The sequence below is a fragment of the Euprymna scolopes genome, chromosome 25, assembly GCF_053919585.1.
Source record: "Euprymna scolopes isolate OS-2025 chromosome 25, ASM5391958v1, whole genome shotgun sequence".
Classification (NCBI taxonomy): domain Eukaryota; kingdom Metazoa; phylum Mollusca; class Cephalopoda; order Sepiida; family Sepiolidae; genus Euprymna; species Euprymna scolopes.
Genome location: NC_136506.1, coordinates 63,364,823 through 63,389,036, shown reverse-complemented (window position 1 = coordinate 63,389,036; position 24,214 = coordinate 63,364,823). Strand labels below are relative to the sequence as shown.

General features: G+C 32.4%; 1 protein-coding gene across 3 annotated transcripts in view; it reads left to right on the top strand.

Annotated features, from left to right (window-relative positions):
• Positions 1–11,120, top strand: part of LOC145247403 (uncharacterized) — a 270,622-nt gene extending 259,502 nt beyond the window's left edge. For all 3 annotated transcript variants that reach the window (XM_080109107.1, XM_080109105.1, XM_080109106.1), the window contains 3 exons: positions 1,005–1,161; positions 5,136–5,270; positions 8,206–11,120. In XM_080109107.1, the coding sequence (XP_079965233.1) occupies positions 1,005–1,161; positions 5,136–5,270; positions 8,206–8,634 (721 nt within the window). In that variant the 3' untranslated portion in view covers positions 8,635–11,120. The remainder of the gene's footprint in view (positions 1–1,004; positions 1,162–5,135; positions 5,271–8,205) is intronic.
• Positions 11,121–24,214: the final 13,094 nt, after the last annotated feature.

Sequence of the window (24,214 nt, the reverse complement as noted above, 5' to 3'; positions counted from 1 at the left end):
CAATAAAATTAAATCGACAGGCGAGCTCCATGGGTAACTCTGAGATATTACAATTTATAGATGATATAAAAAGTTTTAAGAAGTTGTGAACCGAGCAAACGCTTCTTTGAAAGAAGCTTTTTGTGGACATCGAGGAAAATCGTACATACATACATACATACATACATTTTCGCTTTTATATATATAGAAATTTATGCTTTTCGAACACTCAAAGCCAAGAAAATATGTATTTCCTTGTTTTTAAAAAGTACTAAAATTGTAACAAACTTCACGTAGTTGTTGTTATTTACAAAAAAAAAAAACATGAAATTAATGCTTGCGGCTGCTCAAAGCCCAGAAAATATGTATTTGAACTAGATCTTAATTATATCTTCACATTGTTGTCATTATTTATTTAATTTTTTAAATGGCATGAAAGTAATTATTTCTGGTTCTTCAAAGTTAAGAAAACATGTACTTCTTTGATTATAAATTGGAGCAAAATTTCAATAACTTCTTTGTGTTATTATTTTTTATAAATTAAAATTTTAATTATTAATTGATTAAATTAATAACAGAAATTAGGTTTCAGCATACTTTTGGGGTGATAAATACTGCAAAATCTTATTTTGAATCAAAAAGAAAGGTAATTTTTCGACTCATAATTTTGAAAGGTCATGATCCTCATGTCAAGGTGACAACTTAAGAGAAAGTACCCAAACTGAATTTTGTCATATTGTGAATCATAATTTGAAATTTCTCATATTAAAAATGATGGTGGCTGGAGAAAAAATCATTTTTCTTTTGATTGAACTGAATTATCACAAAAATGATTTTTCAGGTCTGATTATTAAAATTAATTTCAGATTAAAATTTATGTTTGCAATCTGTCACACTTGATTTAATGACTGGGAAAATAAAGATAAATACATGATGCAGAATTTCTTGTATCTTTTTCACAATTTTGTCATACATTGCGTAACCTGCATCTTCACCTCTGACTCCCTCCAATATTTTCATTATAGATGTAGCTGTCTTGCCGTGTTTGGCCTCCTTGCCATTGGTGTAGATTACTTGACGACTGTGCCTGATGTAACCACTTCTAGGCCTTGCTGGAAGGTCCTGAGCGTCATTGGGTGCATCGTCAGCGGATCACTTAGATTTATCGGCAATAAATTAAAGGTAAATATTTTTATTCTCCTTCTTTAGTTTTTAAAGATGAATTTCAAAGAACTAAAATTCTATTGCATTTTTTTCTATTTTTAGAAAGTTAATTGTTAGGATGTGTGTTAGATCTGTCATTGAAACAAAAAATTGAACCGAGCAACATTCACTGTCGTTAAATGTTTACAAAGCAGATGTAGTTGATGTCAGCACAGTTAGGAGATTGGTTTGTTGAGTGGCAACAAAGATATTTTGTAGAAAAATAAATTTGTAGTTTTTCAACTTTTTTTTTTACTTAAAAAATAAGATGCATTACTTTTGGAAAAACCATCATAATTTAAAAAAAAACATAATTACTAAAAACGGGGGGGATTTATATTACAAATTTCCTCCTTTTTTCTCATAAACCTATAGATATAGCTATAATATATATATATATATATATATATATATATATATATATATATATATATATATAAGGAAGCCATTTCTTTTTTTTTTAACATAAGTAGGTTAGCCTAATTAATCTGGAGCAAAAAACTAGATCCAATATCCGGAACATTTTTGTTCTTGTGTTTAAGGAAGGTGACATTGATCAACACTGCTGGTGAGCTATGATTTAATATACTGTTTTGTTTTTAAATCCCAGAAACGGTGTTTCATAGTAAACAACTGATAATCATTGAAACAAGTAAATAGATTTATTGCAGGAAATTAACTTACTGACAAAATCATTTTTCAATGAAGGACTGAAAAAAAAATTTTTTTTTAATATAGTTTTAAGAGTTATAAAACTTCCAATACAATATATATATATATATATATATATATATATATATATATATATATATATATATATATATAGTATGTCTACTTATATGAACCTTGTTGGCTACATATGTACAGAGAAAGTGGGGAGGGAGGAAGGTATAGAGAAATTTTAGGTTTCTTCTTTTTTTCTTCTTCTTTATTCCTTTCTCTCCCATCTCTAAATTATTCCTCCTTTCCTTTCCCCATTATTTTAATAAATACAAAAAAAACATTGTAAAATTTTTCCAGGCAGGTGCTAACCTAACTAGCTCTCCTCATTTGACAAAATCCTTGCAGATTGAAATAAATTTATGAGATCAGGTTAAGTTTGTGTTGTGCTTTTTCTTTTATCTTATATATATTATATTTTATAGGGGAAATTAGACCTGAAGTCTAAAGAGCGAAGTTTATTTTAATGTATTAATACTTTAAAAGAACATTGCTCATAATACTGTAGATATATAATAAGCTCAATAGGTATATTTATTCTAGAGCTATATTCATATTGAGGATAAAGATTAATAATTGTAAATTATGAATCAGTTTCAGAAGGAAAAACAAACAAAATCAAATTGAGTGTACGATCGTTTCAGAAATGATATTCATTTTATTAAAATTGAGAATAATCATTGACAATAATTGATAAATATTTTGTTTTCGACTATAATCTCCTCATCAGCACAAAAGAGGGAGGGGGGTTAAGGTACCAAAATAAACTAACAGTTTTGTAGTAAGTAAGGTCCTGAAAATATTTAAAACATAAGAAAGAAGACATGTACATCTAGTCGTTATAATAAAATCCTACATTTCATCCTAGGAGCAACATCATCACAATCGCAACCATCTTTAGAGGAAGTATTTCCTATTTTTCTCTCTAAATAACAAGTCCTCCTACCACCCCCACTCATCACCAGGAGGATTTCTGCACTTTCCAGTTAATAAGGATAGCACCCTTATTAACTGGATCATATACTCATAGACATACCATGATCTTTCCATTTCCCAATTAAAAAAAAATAAATTCTATCTTCTCACATTTCACCAAATCTCATTGGCTTAGAGCTGACAATTCATACATTCCAGAATCTAATAAAATGTACCAAATACAAACATAATAACCAATTGCAACACACAGAGACATGTTTATTAGCCAAAAATTCTTTGATTTTTTTACATTAAATATACCGTAAACATTAATTGTTCTTAAAAAATTACACAACCGTCCTAACTCTTTTGTGTTTACATAGATCATACATGTTATTAATAAATACTGTTTTTCGACACATCGACACATGCTGATAAGTTATTATTCCATCTATTTTTTTACGCTAGATAAATCTTCTTTTTTTTTTAATTACGATTGATTAAAATTTTTCTTTATACACTAAATAAAAAAAATAAAACGGATTAAGCGAATAATATAGCTGAGAACTGGATTTTGCCACAACCTTACACAGTGAACTATATTGCTTGACTCTAACATTTAATCATAACCAGAAATTGGCAGTTTACGTACTTCAAAATCTCCTTATGTGTGATTTTGAAGCCTTTAAACTTTCTATTCCTGACTACTTACATAGTGTGTGTGTGTGCATGCATTTGTGTATGTGCATGTACGTGTTCATGCATGCATATGCATGTTTGTATGTGGTCGTGTGTATGTGCCTGTGCAATACAAATCAATCTAATACTTGCATCAACCACTCTCAGCCACGCCAACGCGCGGCCGGGCGAGTACAGCTAGTCTGTAATATTTTTCAAATAAATATTAATTATTTTTAATACCTACAAACACTAGTGTTCCATGCTTATACAATCATCGGTGTAGGAAGTGATAATTATTGTTAGTCGAGAGATTCAAACCCAGATACAAAATCTCCCTTGGCTTTTTAAGCTAGCATCTTTCTGCCAGGTTACCCCAAGTATTGAAAGAAATTAAGTACCTATAAATACATCAATGTAAATATGTCAGCAGAAATTCACAGTAAACAGTTAGAGTATTCAATGACAGGAAGTCAGAATATTGCATGTACAAGGTGCCTTCAATAAGTTTCCTGACTTTTTGTAAAGGCATTTAAAATTGATGTAGACTCTTGAAAATTCAGTATGTTATTGCTACCAACTTTATGAGATGACTAAATTTTATGATTTTAGGTTCAAATGAATAGCTACAGTAGGAATTGGAATACACCTTACTAAAGCCTGATTTTCACTGCTGGTAAATTTCAAAAATGGAATCTGAACGTGAGGACACTTTAGAAGTGCAATAAATTATGCTTTAAACTTGGAAAAAATACCACAAAACGTATGGAATGCTTCAGACTGCTTTTAGACCATCTTACATGAATTGAGCATCAGTTTTTGAGTGGCATAAGAGATTCAAGGAATGCAAGGAGTCTGTGAGGGATGATGAGAGATGTGGGAGGGGGAAGGAAGTCAGAACACTTAGAGTTGATTGGCCAAATAAAGAATTTCATGGATAAGGGCCATCGTGTGTCCATAGAGACAATAAGTGCACAGTTTGATGTTGGTGTGGGAAATGTATACACAATTATTTGCTAGGAATTGAAGATGTGTGAAGTTTGAAAAAGATGGCATCAAGACAGTTCCTTACCGTCCTTGTTTCCTGTGACTTTTGATTATTCCCTAAGCTCAAGGAAAACCTTAGAGGCTGTCGTTATGAGACAGCCTCTAAGGTTTTGAAAAGATGAAAGAGGCTGTGACAAGGGTCATTAACATGCTCACACAAGAGGACTTCACTGAGGCCTTCCAGAAGTTGTTGGAGTAGTACAACAAATGCATTGCAGCCGGAGGAGATTACTTCGAAGGGAACGAGAGTCTCATGTGTGTACTATCAATAAAATTGCCCATATGAAAAAAAGTCTGGAGACTTATTGAAGGCACCTTGTATATAAAATTCTGTCTGAACATCACCTTTGCTTGGCCTGAACACAGTTTCTTGATTATATCTGATCTGAACTTTCAGAATTGTTCTACTTTTTCATTTGTGTCTCATTGCCATTAAAGACTTCCCTTGGCCTTTCATGATCATCAGGTTTAACTTGCATGCTAAATTTGGTTGAAGTAAAATGAGTTGTTTATGAGCTTAAAACTAACACAGACCCTTTTTATTTTTAATAGAAAGACTTGAAATTATTTTTTTATATTTTGTTTTTCCTCAGCAAGAAATGTTGGTGACAGATGCAGACACTAAATCTCCACCATTGTTGCCAGCGTTAGGGAACGTGTCCGCATTTTGCTCTTATTTAATTCTCTGTATGCTTTCTCCAGCACCTGGATTCCTCAGAGACGTTTGGGTAAGACATTTTCAGTTACAAAATATTCTCCTGCTAAAAGTAGACCTCTATTGAGACATGATTGTTAGAAACAAGTTTTATCGAACTGAAGAAAAATCATGTTTTATCAATTGATTCTTGTAACATTTTCAATCATTTCTAAGATTACTTGAGGGTGAGACAAGTCTTTGGCAAAAGAACCAAAATGCTTTTAAAAATCAAAGTATTAGTTGAAAAAAAATTTTTATTATATTTTCACCCCAAACTAGGCACAGTGCCACTTTGGTGTAGGGCGCTACTACGAGGGATATGTTGTAGAGATACTATGTAGGAAGTTAAGCAGCAAGATGTCTGTTCATATTACACTTGAACTTCTGCATGTCAGTACAGTTGGGGAAGCAGGAACCCGGAAGGGAATTCCAAAGTCTAGAATTTTTAGGGAAGAAACTATGAGAGTAGAAGGCTTTCTTACATCTAGGGATCTCTACTGTGTAGGGGTGGGATTTTGCTGCTTGTTGAGTTTTTCGGGGATACAAGGGCTTGTAGTTCATCAGAGCATCCACCATTAAAATACTTGTAAAACAGGCAGAGGGATGCAACATTTCGTCAATGGGACAGAGGTTGAAGCTTAGATGACAATTCAGGACTTACCAGGTTGGCAACTCTCTTTTGAACCCTGTCCAGGAGCCTAAATCAGCCCAAATGTGACAACAATACTCCATACATGGGCGAATGGTGGCCTTGTAGAGGTACAGAATATTTTCAGGCAAAGTAACTTTCTGGTACAGTAGAGAGAGATCCCACCTTCCTTGCAGCAGAGCTCTCGATGTATCTGTTTCAAGTCATGTTCGGGTTATGTGAATGTTAAGCTGATGAGTTTGAACTATTGATTCTAAGCTGATTTTTGGAGGGAATGAAGTGAAAAGATTTTTTTGTACTAACGAGTCTTGCTTATCTAGATCAAAGGCCACTCGAGGATGTTGGTGATGGTGAGTCACCATTTATCAAGGCTGAAAGGCCAATTAAGAATAATAAGTTTGCCAATTAAGAATAATGAGTTCGTCAGTTGGCCGATGAGACAACACCGTAAAGAGCAATAATGATAATTGTAAATGGGTAGAATTTGGATAAACATAAGTTTACAATAATGGAAAACAGATTGATAATTCTAAATGGTGGATGATACCAAAGTTAATGATGGCCACTCACATCAGTAAAAAACAGAAATTCAAAATATAAAATAAATAAAAAAAAAGTTTTTTATATTTTTTGTTTTGATTGGAATATTGTTCTCATCTTGAGTGTTATTCGTGCAACATTTCAGTCAGTGTAGCCTTTGACCGTCATCAGGTATGTTGTCTTGGAAAAGAAAGGAGAAAAGTTACTGGCTCCATAGATATTTTTATGTACTTGGAGTTGTTATCTGTTTTTTTGGCTGTGGTTTCATATGTGTGAAAAAATTGGAGGCAACTCTAATAAAGATCGACGGGATTATCTCCCTTCCATCACCAAAATTTTAAGGATGTACAATTTTTGTTTTTCCTACAATTAGAATGCCCCAAATGCTATTTTTAGCATATGTGCTGCTTCTTTGAGTCGCCTGTCAATTATTTTGATCTTGTTCTAAAAAGGGAAGTGTGATCAGCTGGTCATGACGCCCCCCCCCCTCCATGTTATAGCTTTATGGTGTTCTTCTAGCCTTACCTTTAGGGGGTGACTGGTCTCATCTTTGTATAGTTTTCCATATTTGCATGAAATGTCATATACGTAGTTTTGTGTCATGAGACTTTCGGTCGGGGGCTTGACTCCTACTAGGTGGTTTTTTGAGAGTCAAATCACTCTTGAATATTGTTCTGATGTCATATGGACTGCATATTTTCAAAAAAAATTTCAGACAGGCCATTTATGTATGGTGTGCACACTGTCAAGTTTTCAGGTATTGTCCTTTGGTAATTGCTCTAGGTTTTTCCGAGCCGATGTAATGTTCTCTGGGTAGTTATTTTAGTGGAGGGTTTCCACATTCGCCTATTCCTCTTTCACCTACATCCAGCTCATTTTTCTTGTTTTAATGTGTTTTGAATAATATAAGTCATTCACTTCTGCTTTATAGAATATACAACTATTATAGCGCCTTACTCATTCACTTCTAAACATTATAAAAACTCCAAGTTCAGTATTATCGGGGGTTGGGTATTATCTCAACCTAATGCAAGACTACAAACTGTCTACTTAACAGTCAGTAAATACTAACAACCTTTTCTTTGTATTCACTTTCTTGTACAATATATTCTTTTCAATCTAAAACTGTTGTTTGAGTCTTTCTTTATGACCTTTTCCTAAGGCCACAACAATAACACTGGAAATGGCTGAAGAACTGACTCCCACTCATGGAACATGGTTTAGTTAACCCCCAAAGAATGAATAATTTTTTAAAAATTTTAGATATTGGTTATCCAGAGCAATGCCGGTCAAGAAAATACCATCTTTGTGGCTCTTTGTTTTGTAGTTTTAGGCTTTTAACTGGACATACAAACACACATACACATAGGCAACTGCCATTTATATAAGAAATATTATTTCATTAAATAAAATCGATGCTCTGTGTTTATTGGTTTGCGTTTGTCACATTGATGTAATAAGATGAAAAATCAAGTAATTTTTGTGACTTCAATTTTTTACTTTACAAAAATAGTTGTAATTTTTCTAAGAAATAAACCTAATAAATATTTTCTTAGTAAAGCAATATAGATGAGTTGAGATTTCTTCTATTTCGAGACCAAGTTTGCAAAGGCATGATCTTCGGCAATGTCATGTTAAATCCATTCCTTTCAACTGCCAACATACTTGGCATGCTGAATCTACGTAAATTGAGTAAAAACATTCATCTACGTTTCATGTTTTTATTATGTTTTGCCTTCCTGGCTTTAATTATTTCTGTTTTTGTTTCTCATTCCAGTTTTGTGCCTCTGCGGCAGTTCTGATCTGTCTTCAGAGAGACCAACGTGTGTTCCAACAATTATCGAATCGAAACCAAATGGTTCCAACTATTTTCATGGTCGCGTTTGTGCTGTGGATGCAGACGTTCTTGCACTGTGACATTTGGTTCTCGCAGGATCTCGGCCGTTCCTTACGCAGTGCCATGGAATTGATGATCATTTTCATCACGACACCCATCTACATTGTCCTCTGGGGCATCCTCTGGTTGGACGAAATCCGACTCAATGAGAAACTCGTTATTTTCCTCATGCCTCTCAATTCATTGCTCTTTTTGGTTGGAAGCACCTACACTGCATGGGCGTTGGCTGTCTTTGGAATATTTTCTGGAGTCTGGATGATGTCCTGTAAATTGCCACTTGAGGTTGATCCACCACCAGAGGAAAGTTAACAACCCACCAAGAAACCTATATACATGTGCATGTGTGTGTGTGTGCGTGCTGTTTAGGGAGAAATAAACAGAAGGCTTGATTATGTTTCTAGGAGCTTATTATATTCTATACAGTTAAAATTGATCAGCCATAGATATCAGTGGTTTCAAAATAGGTTTCCCATAATACACCATTAGTCTGTTGACGGAAGATGGCAGTGTTTATCTCCCATCAGGCCAGATTTCCTATTTACTTGCTTCAAATATATAAAAGCTCAGAGGAAAAAAAAGGTTTTTGAGATAATAATCCTCAGTAAGTACAGTAAATATGATTCTAATTTTATCTCATGCAAAAACTTATTATTGTGTAGAAAATGAATATTTCAATTTCTAGTGAAAACAAGTAGTTTATTTAAGATTGTGAAAATTTATTAACTCTAGGATCAAAGGAGTTCTAATGCCACTTTGAAATATTTAGCCATGTCACAAGTTATCTTCTCTTATCGATTGAGACTTTAAATTGGTTTTGTCATAAGTAAAGATTCAAAAGGGGAGTTATTTAGAAAGTCTTTTCTGAAAGTTGCTAACATTTCAAAATATTAAGATTCAAACTCTGGTATTGACATAAAAGCTACTGCTTTTGTAATGTATATTCTGCCTATTTCTCTTTCTTTTTTTTTTTTTCAGACAAATACATGTTTCTATTTGTGTATGAATAAACTCCAAAAAACAACACAATTTAATAGTACATTGAATAGATGTTAATTTTAAAGTTTTATATGATAATATTTTTACAAGCTAAAATAAAATATCCTTCTCAGGATGGCCTCATAATGAGACACATTTCGGACATTTAAGAAATCTTTAATTTTTTTTCTTAAAAACTTGAAATATTACTTTTCTACACAAAAACATGCTGCAGTTACTGAGGATTGTTCTTTTGAATTACATTGAAAAATGACAAGACAAACATGAAATAAAAGCCAAATTAAAATCCGAATCCCTCTCAATTCACCCATGAAAAGATTTGTTAGATTTTTATGTTGACATGTGGAAAAGCCTAATGTTAATTTTGATGTACATTTCATTCAACAATTTCCATTGTCACATCATTCCATTTTTAAAAATTGACAAATCGACCTCTCCCTCCTTTCTTTTCCTCCAACTCTCAGTTTGTTCATTTGTAAATGTCGTTGTAGAATAAATCATTCTTGGCTTTTATGTAATTTGAAGAAAATATAAATGGCATCGAAATGGCAAATGAATTGAAAATTCCTCAAAAATGTCAAACATTATATATATATATATATATATATATATATATATATATATATATATATATATATATTGTTACGAATGTCCCTCCGTTGGAAACAACAAAGGAGGATTACGTAACAAAAAGAAAAGAAGGAAAATATAAATTTTCGGTCCTCGGGTTCGAATGCATGCGGTATATCAAACAAGAGGGGAGGGGAACACCTTTCTCAGACCAGTGAAATAAAATAAAATCGGCACAGAACACAGTGAGTAAAAACGGAGGCAAACGTGGTTTTAAATTTTAAATCAACTTTATTACAAAGAAAATAATAGGCTAATAAGGGAGGGAGGGTGAAAAAAAAAAGATTAAATCAAGCAACAAAAGAAAAACGAATCATGAGGAGGAGGAGGAGGGGGGGTCTTACGCTAGTGTCCAAAAATGCTGATGGAAAATATCAGTTGAACGTTTTATTCAACTCTTTCCTCCTCTCTCTTTTTTTCCCCTACACTCTCTCTTTCTCTCCTTTTGCTTCAGTGAAAATTCAGACAACAACAAAAAGAAAAAGCTAAATGCATTCTTCATCGGCCAAAATAAGTTAAATTTAAAGCTTTCTCTTTAAACTACATAGTCTATTTTTAGGATTATGTAACAATATATATTTATCATATATATAAGGAATTTTGTCTGAGTGTGAGTTCATTCTCTATGGACTCAAAAATGACTGGGCCGATTTTTATGAAATTTCATATGAAAGTACTTTACGTGCTTGGCAGTGCTCTTCAGTTTTGTATTGGGATAACTTTAATAAGTATCGATAATCGAAATAATCCAATGAAAGAAGGAACAGGATATTTTGACCAAAGTTAACATCTTACACAGCCTAACATCACAAGTGCATTTGAGAAGTTTTATTAACACACAAGCCGAAAGGCCCAACATATAAAATCAACAGTAGGTTCTTTGATATGACAGGGGCACATTTGAAATGAATGTTTCTGTTTAAAGCACAATTGCACCATGCTACTTTTGCATTTTAAACTTAAATGCAAGCCATTACATAAAAAATAATTTTATAAAAACAGTAGGTTCTTTACAGTGCAATGTGAACTAAGTCACTGCAAGAGGTATATGAAGGTTCCTCCAGGTGCACCACGATTATTCTCCAATTAAAGTATGCAATCAATCGATTTGATTGAAAAATGGGTGATTTTACCGATTTTAATGACAATAAAAAATATGGTAATGTAAATCATTTGTTGATCATCATTCAATTTTGAGTAACATGGGGCCTCCCTGCTAGTATATATATAAAAATTATATATATATATATATATATTATTTTTATATATAATTTTTTAGATCAGATTTGCATTGGATACTTTTTCTACTGGTAATAAATAAATAAATGCTGGTTCAAAGTTAAACAAACTTTATTGGATCATATAATCCATAAGAAAAAAGAATAACTCTTTACACCATGGTAAAATAAAAATATACTACAGTAGAATCCCAGGATACGGCACTAAAAATTAGTAACAAAATACAGTACAGTATATAATGCACATATATATAATCTAACAAAATTATAAATAACACTGTAAGGCGGAGCAAATACCATAACTAGGAGCTGGAAAAACATTGTATTCCACATGGGAACCTGAAAAAACGTATCTAGGATCATCGTATCCTGGGGTTCTACTGTATGTTAATAATTATGATATATTATTTTTTATTTCTAGGCTAATGTTCTTACGCAAAGTTTTTTATGTATACCCCCACCCCTGCAAGTTTATATACCTAAAAATACACTTAAATATATTTTAATTCATAAAATACGCTTAAATATATTTCAATTCATGCAGATTTTGTATTTATTATTACAGAGCCAATTCTTTATTGAATATTATATTGTACCTAATATATAGTACTGATTTCAAAATAAAAAAAAAATGACTTGTGTTCTATCAGCTAGAATCAAAACCAAAACATTTAGTGCTCTAGCTATGTTCCCTACTGTTTGAGCTATCTACAGATAGATAAGAAAGATTTCAAGTTAATCCACTCCAAGCTATGGATGAAACATTTTGCATTTCAACTTGCCAACATATTTCTATATGCGTTATTCATCCATCCAAATAAAGATTTTACTTGTTATAAACCATCCTTGGTGTATGATTATCGTTTCCTGTTAATTTCAATGTTATGTGGCCAGTAGCTTAAGATTTTATTGGTTGAATATTTCCACACACAGATACACACCCACGCACATACACACCTTTGTATTATTTATGTAGATAACCTTGTTCCTCTCTTCTGATTAGAAGCATTACTTTGAAATATGAAATATGGTGTAAAGAGTTTGTTTCCTTATTGATTAGATGATCTTTTAAATGTTATTTAACTTTGAATTGTCATTATTCATTTCTTACATTTAATTGCTCCACCTATCCGTGTAGAGCTTTCAGTATCTTGATAGGTTATTGCATAAATATTCTTTATCTTTATCATTTTATTCCAAATATTTATATATAAATTTGGGATCGTCTTATAAATATTGATACGAACATTTATATGGACTTTAATCTTTAATTTTACAGTATTATACAAACTGTAATAAGCTGTAATCTGAAAGTATTTCAAAATTTCAGTTAATTATATATACATATATATATATATATATATATATATATATATATATAACTGAAATTTTATATATATATATATATATATATATATAATTAACTGAAATTTTATATATATATATACCAAGTTATATGTTCGTGTGTATATTTAAAATTAAAAATGAATTTTTACAATTTTTATAACAAAGTTTGAAGAAAATAGAAAACAAAAAATATTCAAGTGACAAAAAAAAAAAAGAAATTCATTTTCTTTTCCTTCCAACTACTGACCGTATTTCTTTGAAAAGTTAAACTGAAAATACTTAAATTACTTTTGTAAAATATATTTGATTTATCCAAATATTACCTGCAACACATGCACACACTCTTTGAATAGTCATTCTTTTTTTATTATTTATTTCTCATGCTGTAGAATTCATTTTGTATATAAAATAAATAACATTTTCTAAAAAAGTGTTTCTTTTTTCTACAAGTAATGCCTCCTATTTTTTATTCTGCCTGAATGGATCAAAGGTGATTGTAAATTGCATTGTTATGATGAATGAATTTTTGCATTCATGACCTGAAAGTTTTATATCTTTGTGAAACTCTAAGAAAGCAACCCCCTGTCATAGACGTGCATCAGAAGCAGAGATGCATCATTGAATTCCTGGCAAAAGTGCATTAAGAATTGTGGTGACTGTAGAAAAAAAATTTTGGAGCACAAAAGATCACTTGTTTTAATGGGACCACTCCCGTCTTTATAGCTCTTCAACTTTTTGAGTTAAAAAAAAAAAAAAGATAGGGGGCTTTATTTTTGTAACGTCCTGTATATATGCTTTAATGATACAAATAACATACTAAAATATTCTTAAGTTCCGTGATTGAGTTATATTTGAAAACGATTCCATTTTTTTTTTTTTTAGATATATAATATTAATGTTGAGTTTCCTAATAAACAGCCAATTGTGATAGTTGATGTATGCTATCTTCTCCTCCTCAGGGAGAAGTAATGCCTGGGAGGATGGTCATGACAAGAGAAATGCTACTACACTACCATCTCCTGAATTGAGTATTAAAAAATAGCATAATAATATATTAAAAGAAGGAAAAGTATAGTTTCAGGTTCAAACAGACAGATACGAAATCTCCATTCATAATAGATTGCAAATAATTCATCAAGTGACTTATCTCTAAATTTCTGTTTAATGTTGCCGATTATCAAAACCAAAGATCCCTTAGTTTTTTTTTGTTTTTTTTAAATTAGGTAATGTTTTTTATGTTATGTTAATTGTTTTAAATTTAGAAAAATGTGTTCCATTTTTAAAAACAAATCGATACCTGTGAAATTCAAACTCTGGTATTGACATAATAAAAACTACTACCTTTGTAATGTGTTATTCTGCCTATTCCTTTTTTTTTTTTTTTTTTAACCAATTACATATTTTTATTTGCATATAAACAAATTCCAACTTTTTCATAGTACATAGTGGAACGATAAATTTTTCGTTCTAAAAAAACAACACTGCAGTTTTATTTTAAAACTTTTATTGAAAAAATCAATTCAGGTGATTTGATTATGTAGTAGAGCTGACATATATTCAATGTAGCCGCTTTCAGCCTCAATCATCACCTTGAGACTGGTCTGAAATTGGGAGCATGCCTTTTTTACAAGCTCCAGCAAGAGCTCAGTGAATACTCGGCAGATGGTGGCGATCAGGCTGGCTTTGGTGTTATGGGAGGTCATGTTGGTGATGTTCTCAATGTATGACCAAACAAAGTAGTCCAGCAGGTTTAGGTTGGGGGAGAAGAGAGGGGATAGTGAGAGAAGGGTACAAAGCCTGGGTCTCTTTGGACTTGTGGGTCGGCGCTAAGTCCTGCTGCCATGCACAGGGTCTACCAGCAGCTACTTGATTGTACCAGGGGATCACCAAAGTCTTCAGCACATCCAGGTACACTTTGGTATTGACTTTCAAGCCGACTTTGAAGATGTGAGGTGGCATGATGTGGCCCTCACTTGAAACCACACCAAAAACCATAATTGTGGCCGGAAACTTCATTGAGCTGCACTCTCAATCATTGAACTGTCCAGATTTGCATTTTGAGGGTGCTGGCAATGGTCCTGTTGTCATAACTTGGATCAGTAGCGAGCATGCACTTCTTTAATCTCACTCATTGAACATTGTGTCACTTTCAGACATGATACAAGGCTCCTATCGTGCTTGGTATTCGTACACATCTGGCCAACTAGTAAATGGGCTGCAACAAAAAAAGAAAACTGGTTTTCATCAGACGAAAATGTTGTCTTTTCTAGGGTGACAATTTTATTGTTCAACCTTGCATGTCCAATAAATAGATAAATAACCTTAAAATGTAATATGGCAATATATTTATACTAGTTAAAATACTCTTCCAAGGATGGGCTCATAATGAGACATTTAAGAAATGCAATTGACTCCTAATACTTAAAAACAATCTTAGATTTTTGTTTATAAATAAAAGATTATAGAAGTTTTGTGTAATGATGGGATGATTCCAATATATTTTTTCCCCGTCTGATATAATTACCGATTTTGATTCTTTAAAATTTCCAAATATTTAGCTATAGAGTTGTTTTTTGTTTTTTTCAGATTATTGTAAAATCGAATGTGTACATATTTTCACAAATTTAAACATACATTTGTGCGAGTTGATTTTAATTTTATTAGAATTTAAAATCAATAAATATTTATCAATCTATCATTAATACCAGCAATGGAAAATTAAGTTTTAAACAAAAATAATTAAAGGAATCGTTTTTGGCATTGGAAAATTGGCATAATGTTTCTGCTTCTGATATCCCAAACGTTACACCTTTTCTGATTAATCGTCTTAACACAACTTTTGTGGTTATCATTTTCTGTCTGTTACTCACCAAAATCAGTTTCGGAGCATCGTATTGTCTCTTAAGAATCCTTTTAAAAATGTGCAAAGAATCCTTCAACATTGACTACATTGGTGAAAAGTGTGTGAAAATAAAGCGTTTACATGATTGAAGTTTTTGGCCGAGAAAAATGTTTTTATTTTCTAGCATCTTGATTAAAGATCCTGTGTGCAAACAAAATCATTTTTCCCTTGGTGAGGTCTTTACTAAAGAGAAATATGATTGTGTTCTTAGAAAAATCTGAAATAACAATTTTTTGTTTTAATACTAAAGAGTCACCACTTACCAGGGCCACAAGCCATTCGAATTTATGAGATTGTTTGCTGAATGACAAACAATATCATGGAAAGATTAAAAAAGTTATGAGAAGATGAGCCTGTTGTATTCTGCAGCAAAGCAGCTCTGTGATAATGTGTTCCCATAGATGGGACGTTCTTGCAAAGAAACTTTATTCATGGAAATTTTATTTGGTTCTAGGTACATGGAGACAGAGAGGAAAGATTTTTTTGCAGTAGTGGTGATTAGACGAGTTCTTGCTGTGAATGTTTTACAGGGGGGGGGGGTGAACCAGAGATTGGAGCTCAGTCAAGCATTTACCATAACATTGTTTCCAAATCTGAAGTTTATAGGTTTAAATCTTTGTTTACAGAGCAGATAATGTATATTTCTATATGTACAAAGAGAAGTCTTAGAATTTCAAAGTTTGATTGAAAAAAGCAATCTCTATTTCATCTCGGCTTGATTATTTTTTGTTATATTTTTAGTTTTTTTATTTGACAAGAATATGTCTCTATATTTGTATATGTTCCTTTATTTGTATGTACAGGATTCATTTTGAAGCTAATTAACCAATCATAAATTTTGAAACACCAGTGTTATGCGTAAGAGGTCATAATGTGGTTACATTAAGTTAATGGGCTACAAAGGAATGGAAGCCATTTTGTTAAAATTGAAATACTTTCAATTTTAACAATAGATATTAGCCATTAATTAAACTGGAATTTGAGGAATGTTTATTTTTTTTCGATGATTTTTAAGGGGTTTTAATATGGGTACAACCTCCCATTGGCAAATTAAAATATTTCAGATTTGCATGAAAACACTAATGAAGCAAGATTTTCTGAATTTCGATTTAAGATTTTTTGAATTTGAGATATTTTTTAGAATCAAAATCACGCAATGAATTTTGTTCCAAATTGAAATATGCATTGATTTGAATCATTTTAATGGGACATAAAAGTAGTACAAAAAACTGTTTGTTGGAATTAATTTTAATTTTATGAAATCAGTGTTCTCTTAATAATTATTATTATAAATCGGTTTGTTTGTTTTTAAAAACCCGCTCCCTGTTTATTAGGGGGAGCGTCTCATCTCAAAATGAAAGCTACCGTCTGATATGACGAAGTCGACATTGACCAAACGTTACTTAGCTCTCTAGAGACCACTGGCTTTCGGCCAGTGATTAGAGTCGAGTTTTGCTTTTTGTTTATACCGAAAACCGAATGTAACGCGTGCCGATGCGGGAAATGTCAAATAATTAACATTTGAAAGTCAATAAAATTAAATAGACAGGCGAGCTCCGTGGTTAAGTGTGAGATATTACAATTTATAGATGATATAAAAAGTTTAAAGAAGCCTTTTGTGGACATCGAGGAAAAGCGTACATACATACATACATACATACATACATTTTCGCTTTTATATATATAGATTAACCGCTTAAAATTAAGTTGACACCCCAATATTTTATGCAGGTATGTTTTAAACTAAATTACTTTGCCTATGAGATTTGTTAAATTTTAAACCAATTATAATTTTTGTGCAGTATTTTGTTTACTTCTCTTTTCCAGGCTCATGATGGACACTGCACATACATTACCTTTGCTTACGTTTTTCTTTTTTTATATAGGTAAATTTTTACCTTAGCTCCACCTCCACAATTTTTTTAAGATGACAACTTTTTAGTTTTTTGACTATGCTGATTAAGAAAATCTCATTTATATTTAGCAAATACATGATATAAAGACCTGTATTATGCACTTTAAAATCAGTGGCCGCCAGATTTGTTAGCACGCGTGAGGAACAAATTTAATTCTATCTGACCGACACTGCCACCCTCAATTTTTTTGGTGGTTTACAGTATTTGCAGGTGGGTAATCTGACAACAATTATCAAGGTTAAATTTTGGGCAAATATTTTGACAATCCCGCCCCCTCCTCACAAAATGGGGTGTCCATTCCAATAGTTGTTCTTAACATGGGGAAGTTGAGAGTGCCCATTCCGAAAGCTATTCTTAACATGAGGAGGTTGAAGATATCTATTCCAAAAGCCGTTCTTAACATGAGGAGGTTGGGGGTTGGGCAACAACAACAACTGTACTTTAATTTTTTATGAGGTGGGGAGGGAGGGTATGCTTCCACTGGGCAACGCCGGTTAACGGGTCCTGCTAGTTGTATATAAACTTTACAATTAACAATAAAATTTTCATATTGTATTATGGGCTGGAAAAAAAGCATCATCTAATCCCTGGCAACACCGATTTTTTCTGCGATTTCTATAGAGATGTAGACACCATTGCTTTTACATTAACGCACGGATTCCAGGGAAATAACTATAAAAGTTTTTTTTTACTGATTACCTCCCTTGACACGTTTTTCTCTCCTTTCTTGCTAACATGAATGTTGGTCTCTTAGTTGGAATATTCCCAAAGTTTGGAGAAAAGGAGTTACACAGATCACATTCCATTTTAGCAGAGATTCGTATCACTTATTTTCTTTTTTGAGCAGAAGAAAAATGTTATCTAGAATTTGTAAGCAAATATTAAGTCATTTCTGAATGTATTGAGTTTTTTTTTTTTTTTTTTTTTGCACCAACATAACAGGAAGGGGAGCATTTTTTATCCAATGGTGAACTAAAAATTGTTCTAAAATTGTGGACAGATTTTTATATTGCGTGAACTTTAAAGTTGTAAATATATTTCCTTGTTTCACTCAACCACAAGCCTCATTTCTGTTTTCCTCTTTTTCTTCAATTCTTAATCTATTCTTTCCCTTCTCTTTTCTTTATTTGATTTTAACTTTATTTCTCTCTTTTTTTTATCTCCTATATCTTTGTCTTTACTTTTCTTTTTATTTTCTAGGTGCTAATGCAGAGTGATCCGCACTATTTTTTAAATCGTATTTCCACATTTAATTAAAATTTTATGTTTTTTTATTCAATTGTAAGGTTAAAGTACAGAATAGGTACAAAACACCCTCCCCTCCCCATGTTAAGAATGGCTTTTAAAATAACGTTATTATTTCAGCATGGATCACTCTCTGCATGAGTACCATTTTCTATTATTGTTTATTATTTTATTTTAAATCAAAAGTTGAAAAATCCACTTAAAAAGATTTGATTTTACTGATCAAGGAAGTTTTATCGCTGACAAGATCTTTCTAAGAACATTTTGACTTGTGTTTTATTCAATCAACCACAGATTTTGCCATTTGATTCTGTTTGCTTCATTGTTCAATTTCCTCCTACTATTTTCAAATCATTTTTCAAACTATTTTTTCTACCAAATTTGGAAACTTTTCTGAAAAAAAAAAAAATTTTTTTTGTTTAACAGATAGAAATTCAAATTTATGCAAACTAGTAATTTTTGATTTTGCTAGTTATTTCCTCTGAAGAGAAAAGCTTAATTTTTGAAATTTCCTGAAATAAGGAATTTTTTTATATTGTCTGAACTTTTGCTAAAATAATGTAAATTTAATTTTTCATCATTTCAATTTGTCTTATATTAATGCTCTATAATATTGAGCACCCCTTTTATTATAATAGGATCTAATATAAAATATTTATATTCCATTTGATTCGATCTTCGCCAAAGACAAGCAATGCTGATGACTGCTATGAATGTGACTTCCTGTGTCTGTAATGTCAATGACAGGACACATAGCTGTTACTCAACTTTTAGCTATAAAATTCTACTCTATTTTGTGATAATTTCTCATTCTAAGTGTATTTTTAATCCCACAGAGACCAAACCACCAATCATGGTACACATCTGAGTGTGCCACTGCACACAGGAACTATTATTTCAAGTACTATCAACAGAAGAGATGCTCTGAAAGCCATCTTTCAAACTGCCTGCAAGCTTTCGACATTTTTGCATCATGAGTATATTGTTTAAGTCTGTGACAAATGAAAAAGTGGTCAATATCTTCATCAAAAGCAATCTATTTAGTGACAAGCAATATGGATTTCATTCAGCAAGTTTAAGTACTAATGTGTTAACTGTAAGACTGCAGAAAATTAGTGAATCTATTGATGGGAGCTTACTTTCTAGTGCATTAGCTTGCAATAGATTAAAAGCCTTTAAAAGATTGCTTCATAAACTTGCTGGAAATGTCTTCTAAACCATGAAATCTTTTCTCTCTGATAGTGTGGAGAGGTCAAGGGATATGTGGCCATGACTAGCATGTGCCTGCTGCAAGGAAACAGTGGCTGCATGTGGGAGTGCACCTGGAATTTTTTTTATTTTGAGGCCAGAATTATGATTATGTAAAATAGGCGATTTTGACAGTTCAAGATAGCTGAATAAAAGTAGTGAAATTTTTGTTTGCGGATGTTTTTTAAATATCATTCATCTGTTTTGAACGTTTTGCTTTTCTTGCTTTTTGTTTGGTTGTTGGTTTTGCTTTTCTTGCTGACAAGAAATACTGCTGCTTCTGATACTAACAGCAAATGTCTTTGTTGGTGGTGAATACTCCTGCACAAGCGTGTTTTTTCAACTCTAAATAATTTACGTGACTGAAATAGGAATTCATAAGTATCCATGAAAGTAGTTGGTTGTGCATCATCATATCAGATTTAACGTCAGTTTTATGTGCTGGCATGTGTTAGATGGTTTTTAGAAAGTAACTTTCAAACTAACCTCTCTTACACTCAAATTCATCCTTATCATTAACTACCAAGTTTTCCTTAGACTTTCCCTATTAACTGACCCTGCTACTACAATTGTTCTACATCAACTAACCCCAGAACTCCTATCCATTCTTTCAATGTGGCCATACCATCAAAGTCTCCTTTTTTGTACATATCTTTCCATATTGTGCAAATTTAATGTTTCTCGCACGTCTTCAACCCTCATTGTCTTGGTTTCACTTTTGTATATCATCACACTGTATACACATTCTTGATAAAATCTTACCTTGATTGATAGTGGTAATTCTCTGCTGGTTAGTAATGATTGAAGGTCCTTGAATTTCTTCCACTGCTAATTCTTGCAATCACACTAGCACCTGCTCCATCCTGTGATCAAGGTAACAAAAAACTTCTGGACAAACTCAACAGCATTGCCAACCAAATAGGCTTTCTCTGCATCCAAATTCTAATCCATCTTGGTTATCTTACACTTCTTGCACATAAACTAGTTATCATCACCAGTAACTTCACTGCACTTTTTGTATGCAAAAACCATAAATTTTGTGTTGAACTCAACTCCCTTTCCACAAACTAAGCAGATTTTTGTCTTTTTGAGAGGAATATCTTGCATTACAACCACTGATCATCACTTTGATCTCGCTAACATCAGCATCATGATAACATCAGCATCATGCTAACATCAGCATCATGCTAACATCAGCATCATGCTAACATCAGCATCATGCTAACATCAGCATCATGCTAACATCAGCATCATGATGTCTGATTAAAAAAAGATTCAATTGAAATTAGCTTTTTTTTCTTTTTTTTGCTAATGCATGGTATCTCCATATGAATCTTCTTATGAACAGGCATTCGATAGTGTTGACAGACATCTGGAAACTTTATACACTATGGAGAGCTGCAGAAGCTGATCAACATGATTCGAAACTCCTGTAAAAGTATGTAAAAGGGTGAGATAAACAGACTGGAGTGAAACAAGGATGCTTATTGCCTTTTCTTTTCCTGTTAACCATTGTTTTGTGAGAATATCTAGAAGAATGTTATCAAGTGGACAGTTGGATTATTTTGCTGATGAACTAACCGTTCTATCATAGATTCAGCAACAAATGCAAGAGAAGACCAACATTGTGGTTTTAAAATTCATAGAGGAAATAGCAGAGTTCTTGGGCTGAATGTAAACAACTGTTACATTGTCAAAAGAAACGTTGAAGAAACGGAGACATGGAAGACAACTTATAAACATGTCAATGGTGAACATTGCAGCAATAGATGTTTGGCAAGAGGTGAGGATGCAGTGAGTTGAAAATATCTATTGGCCAGTCAAACCACCCAAGAGATATTGTCTTTATTTTGAAACAAAAAATGCTTCATTTGAGGGAAGAGTCTCACTAGGATTGGCTTTGTGAGAGAAACAATGCTAACCAACAAAGGGCGAGAACCAAACATGCGTGAAGAGATCTCAGCAAAACAGAAAGTTACGTGGTCTCCGCATCCCAAGAAAAAGAGCAGAAAGATTAGGAGCTTAACAGTTGATGTTGGACAGAGCTATGAGGTAGCTACTGCAGCTTTTCAACCAGACTAGGTTCCTTTGACGCTCTCAGCCAACGCAGTAATAGGATCATTTGTCTTTTGATCAATTCAATGCTGCAAGTCTCATTCATCTAATGGATACCATTTGTAAACTCAAAAAAACATAAAATATTTATTCGTTTATAAACATAATTTCTGGTTTTGCTTGGTGTGAGGATGCTTCATTGCAGTGCTGACTGGATTGACAAACCTTAGCCTGGAACAATATGCAAGACGATCATGGCAGGTGAGTGCAGATGTGCATTTTCGCAAACTCTTTCACTATGAGGAAGATTCAAACATTTATCAACACGTGTCCTTCTAGGAAATCGTTTGTCAATTACAATTAGCAACAATAAATAATGACAAAAAAGAATGCAGCTAATGAGAGAGGGTGAAAGATGTAGGAAATTGTTCATAGGTTTTCAAATAATATAAGAAAGATTTGATTGATTTTAAAACAACAAAGAAAGTGAAAGAGAAGGAGATTAAGAAACGTGATATTATGGGCTGGAAGCAAGCAGAAATAGGGGGAATGGGACGTTTTGGCATCACTGTTTTGTCAGGGACAATTCGGTGTCGACCATGCCAGTCACATTTTTATAAAAATTCCATAACTTTTTTTTTAAATTCAGAAAAACAATATGAAAATGTCACTAACTTTTTTTTTAAATTCAGAAAAACAATATGAAAATATGTCACTAACTTTTTTTTTAAATTCAGAAAAACAATATGAAAATATGTCACTAACTTTTTTTTTAAATTCAGAAAAACAATATGAAAATACGAAATTATATGTCACTTTTTTTTAAAGAAAAATCATGTTTTTAAAAAACTCTTTTTGGTTAATTATTTTCTAAGTAAATTTTTAAGGATTAAAACTTTAAAAAATATTTTTTTAATTTTTAAGGATTAAAACTTTAAAAAATAAAAAATATTTTTCAAAATTAAGAAAAAAAATATAAAAATATAATCCCGTTGTTGTCTGTGTTGTGTTTTAAATAAATATGATTATTTTTAAGATCTTTCAAGTTAAGTCAAATTAAATTTTTTTTCTTTTAATAATTTTTATTTCAATTTTATTCAAAGAAAAAAAAAAAATAATTGATTTTAAAAACATAATAAAAAACTTTGACTAAAACGATGATGCGCTAATATGACACCGAATCAGCCATACTGAAATATACCAAACCCAAAAAAAGGAGTTGCCATACATGGAAATGGTTCAAGAACCTTGGCTTGCAGCGTCTACCCAGAATCGAATAACAAGGCTTGATGATGAACATAATAAGCTTATGATAAAAAGAAGTGAAGGTATATGAGCAGACGACATGAAAAAGCAAAATGACGGATGCTTCCTTCATACCTTATTTGCCTGAAATTAAACTGAACACGTCCATTTATGAAATTGGTAAAGATATGCAAAAGAATTTCATAAGTAAAAACAATGAAGACTTTCATGTGTTGGTTCTTTTGTTTCTGACAATTTGGGTGTATAAAACAAGAAATCAATTCTAACCACAAATGTAACATGATGCGGACCGAGCGATGCCGAGTGACCTTGCTAGTCGACACAAATTCAGAGGAATTTGCACGGCTGAATTCTAATGATGATGATGATGATGGTTTGATGTCTTTTAAACAGAAATGTCTATGGGATTTTGTCAAAGAGAAAAAAAAAACAAATAATTGTTCTTATCTTATTGCTATTGTATATCCGTTAACAATGAAAAGGTTGTTTTTGAGCCCTCTGTTGAGTGATATGAAGAAATCCAGAGATTCTTAAGCTGACAGCTTGGAGTGGGAATCGGGGGTGAGGGGTCGCTGCCAGGCATTAGTCGACCTGGAGGTGACTAATAGCTCCTAATTACACGATAAGGAACATCTCAGTGCAATGAGGGTTAAAAATGGGGATAGATAAAGCCGAAAGGAGGAGTAGAAATCAGGGAAACAGAGAGAGGGAGGAAATTCAAAAAAGGAAAGGGAGTACAAATTAATAGGATAAAAGAAGAGAGGGAGAGGAAAGGAAAGAAAGAATAATTCCAAAAAGGTGGAAGGAGGAATTACTGATTTGATAAAAATAAGACACTTGGCTAATTGGGGTCTTTTTTTGCTGATCCCTTTCCGTGGACTGACGGTAGATGAAGAACGGAGAACTTGGTAAAAGAAACAAAACTGCCAGCCCCCTAAGTTGCATGACTAGGCCAGTGTGTAACTATTATTTGTAAAGTCAAAGACAATAATCAATTCTATGTTAAGAAAAACCAATTAAGTTTTGACTTTCTTTTCTTTGATTGG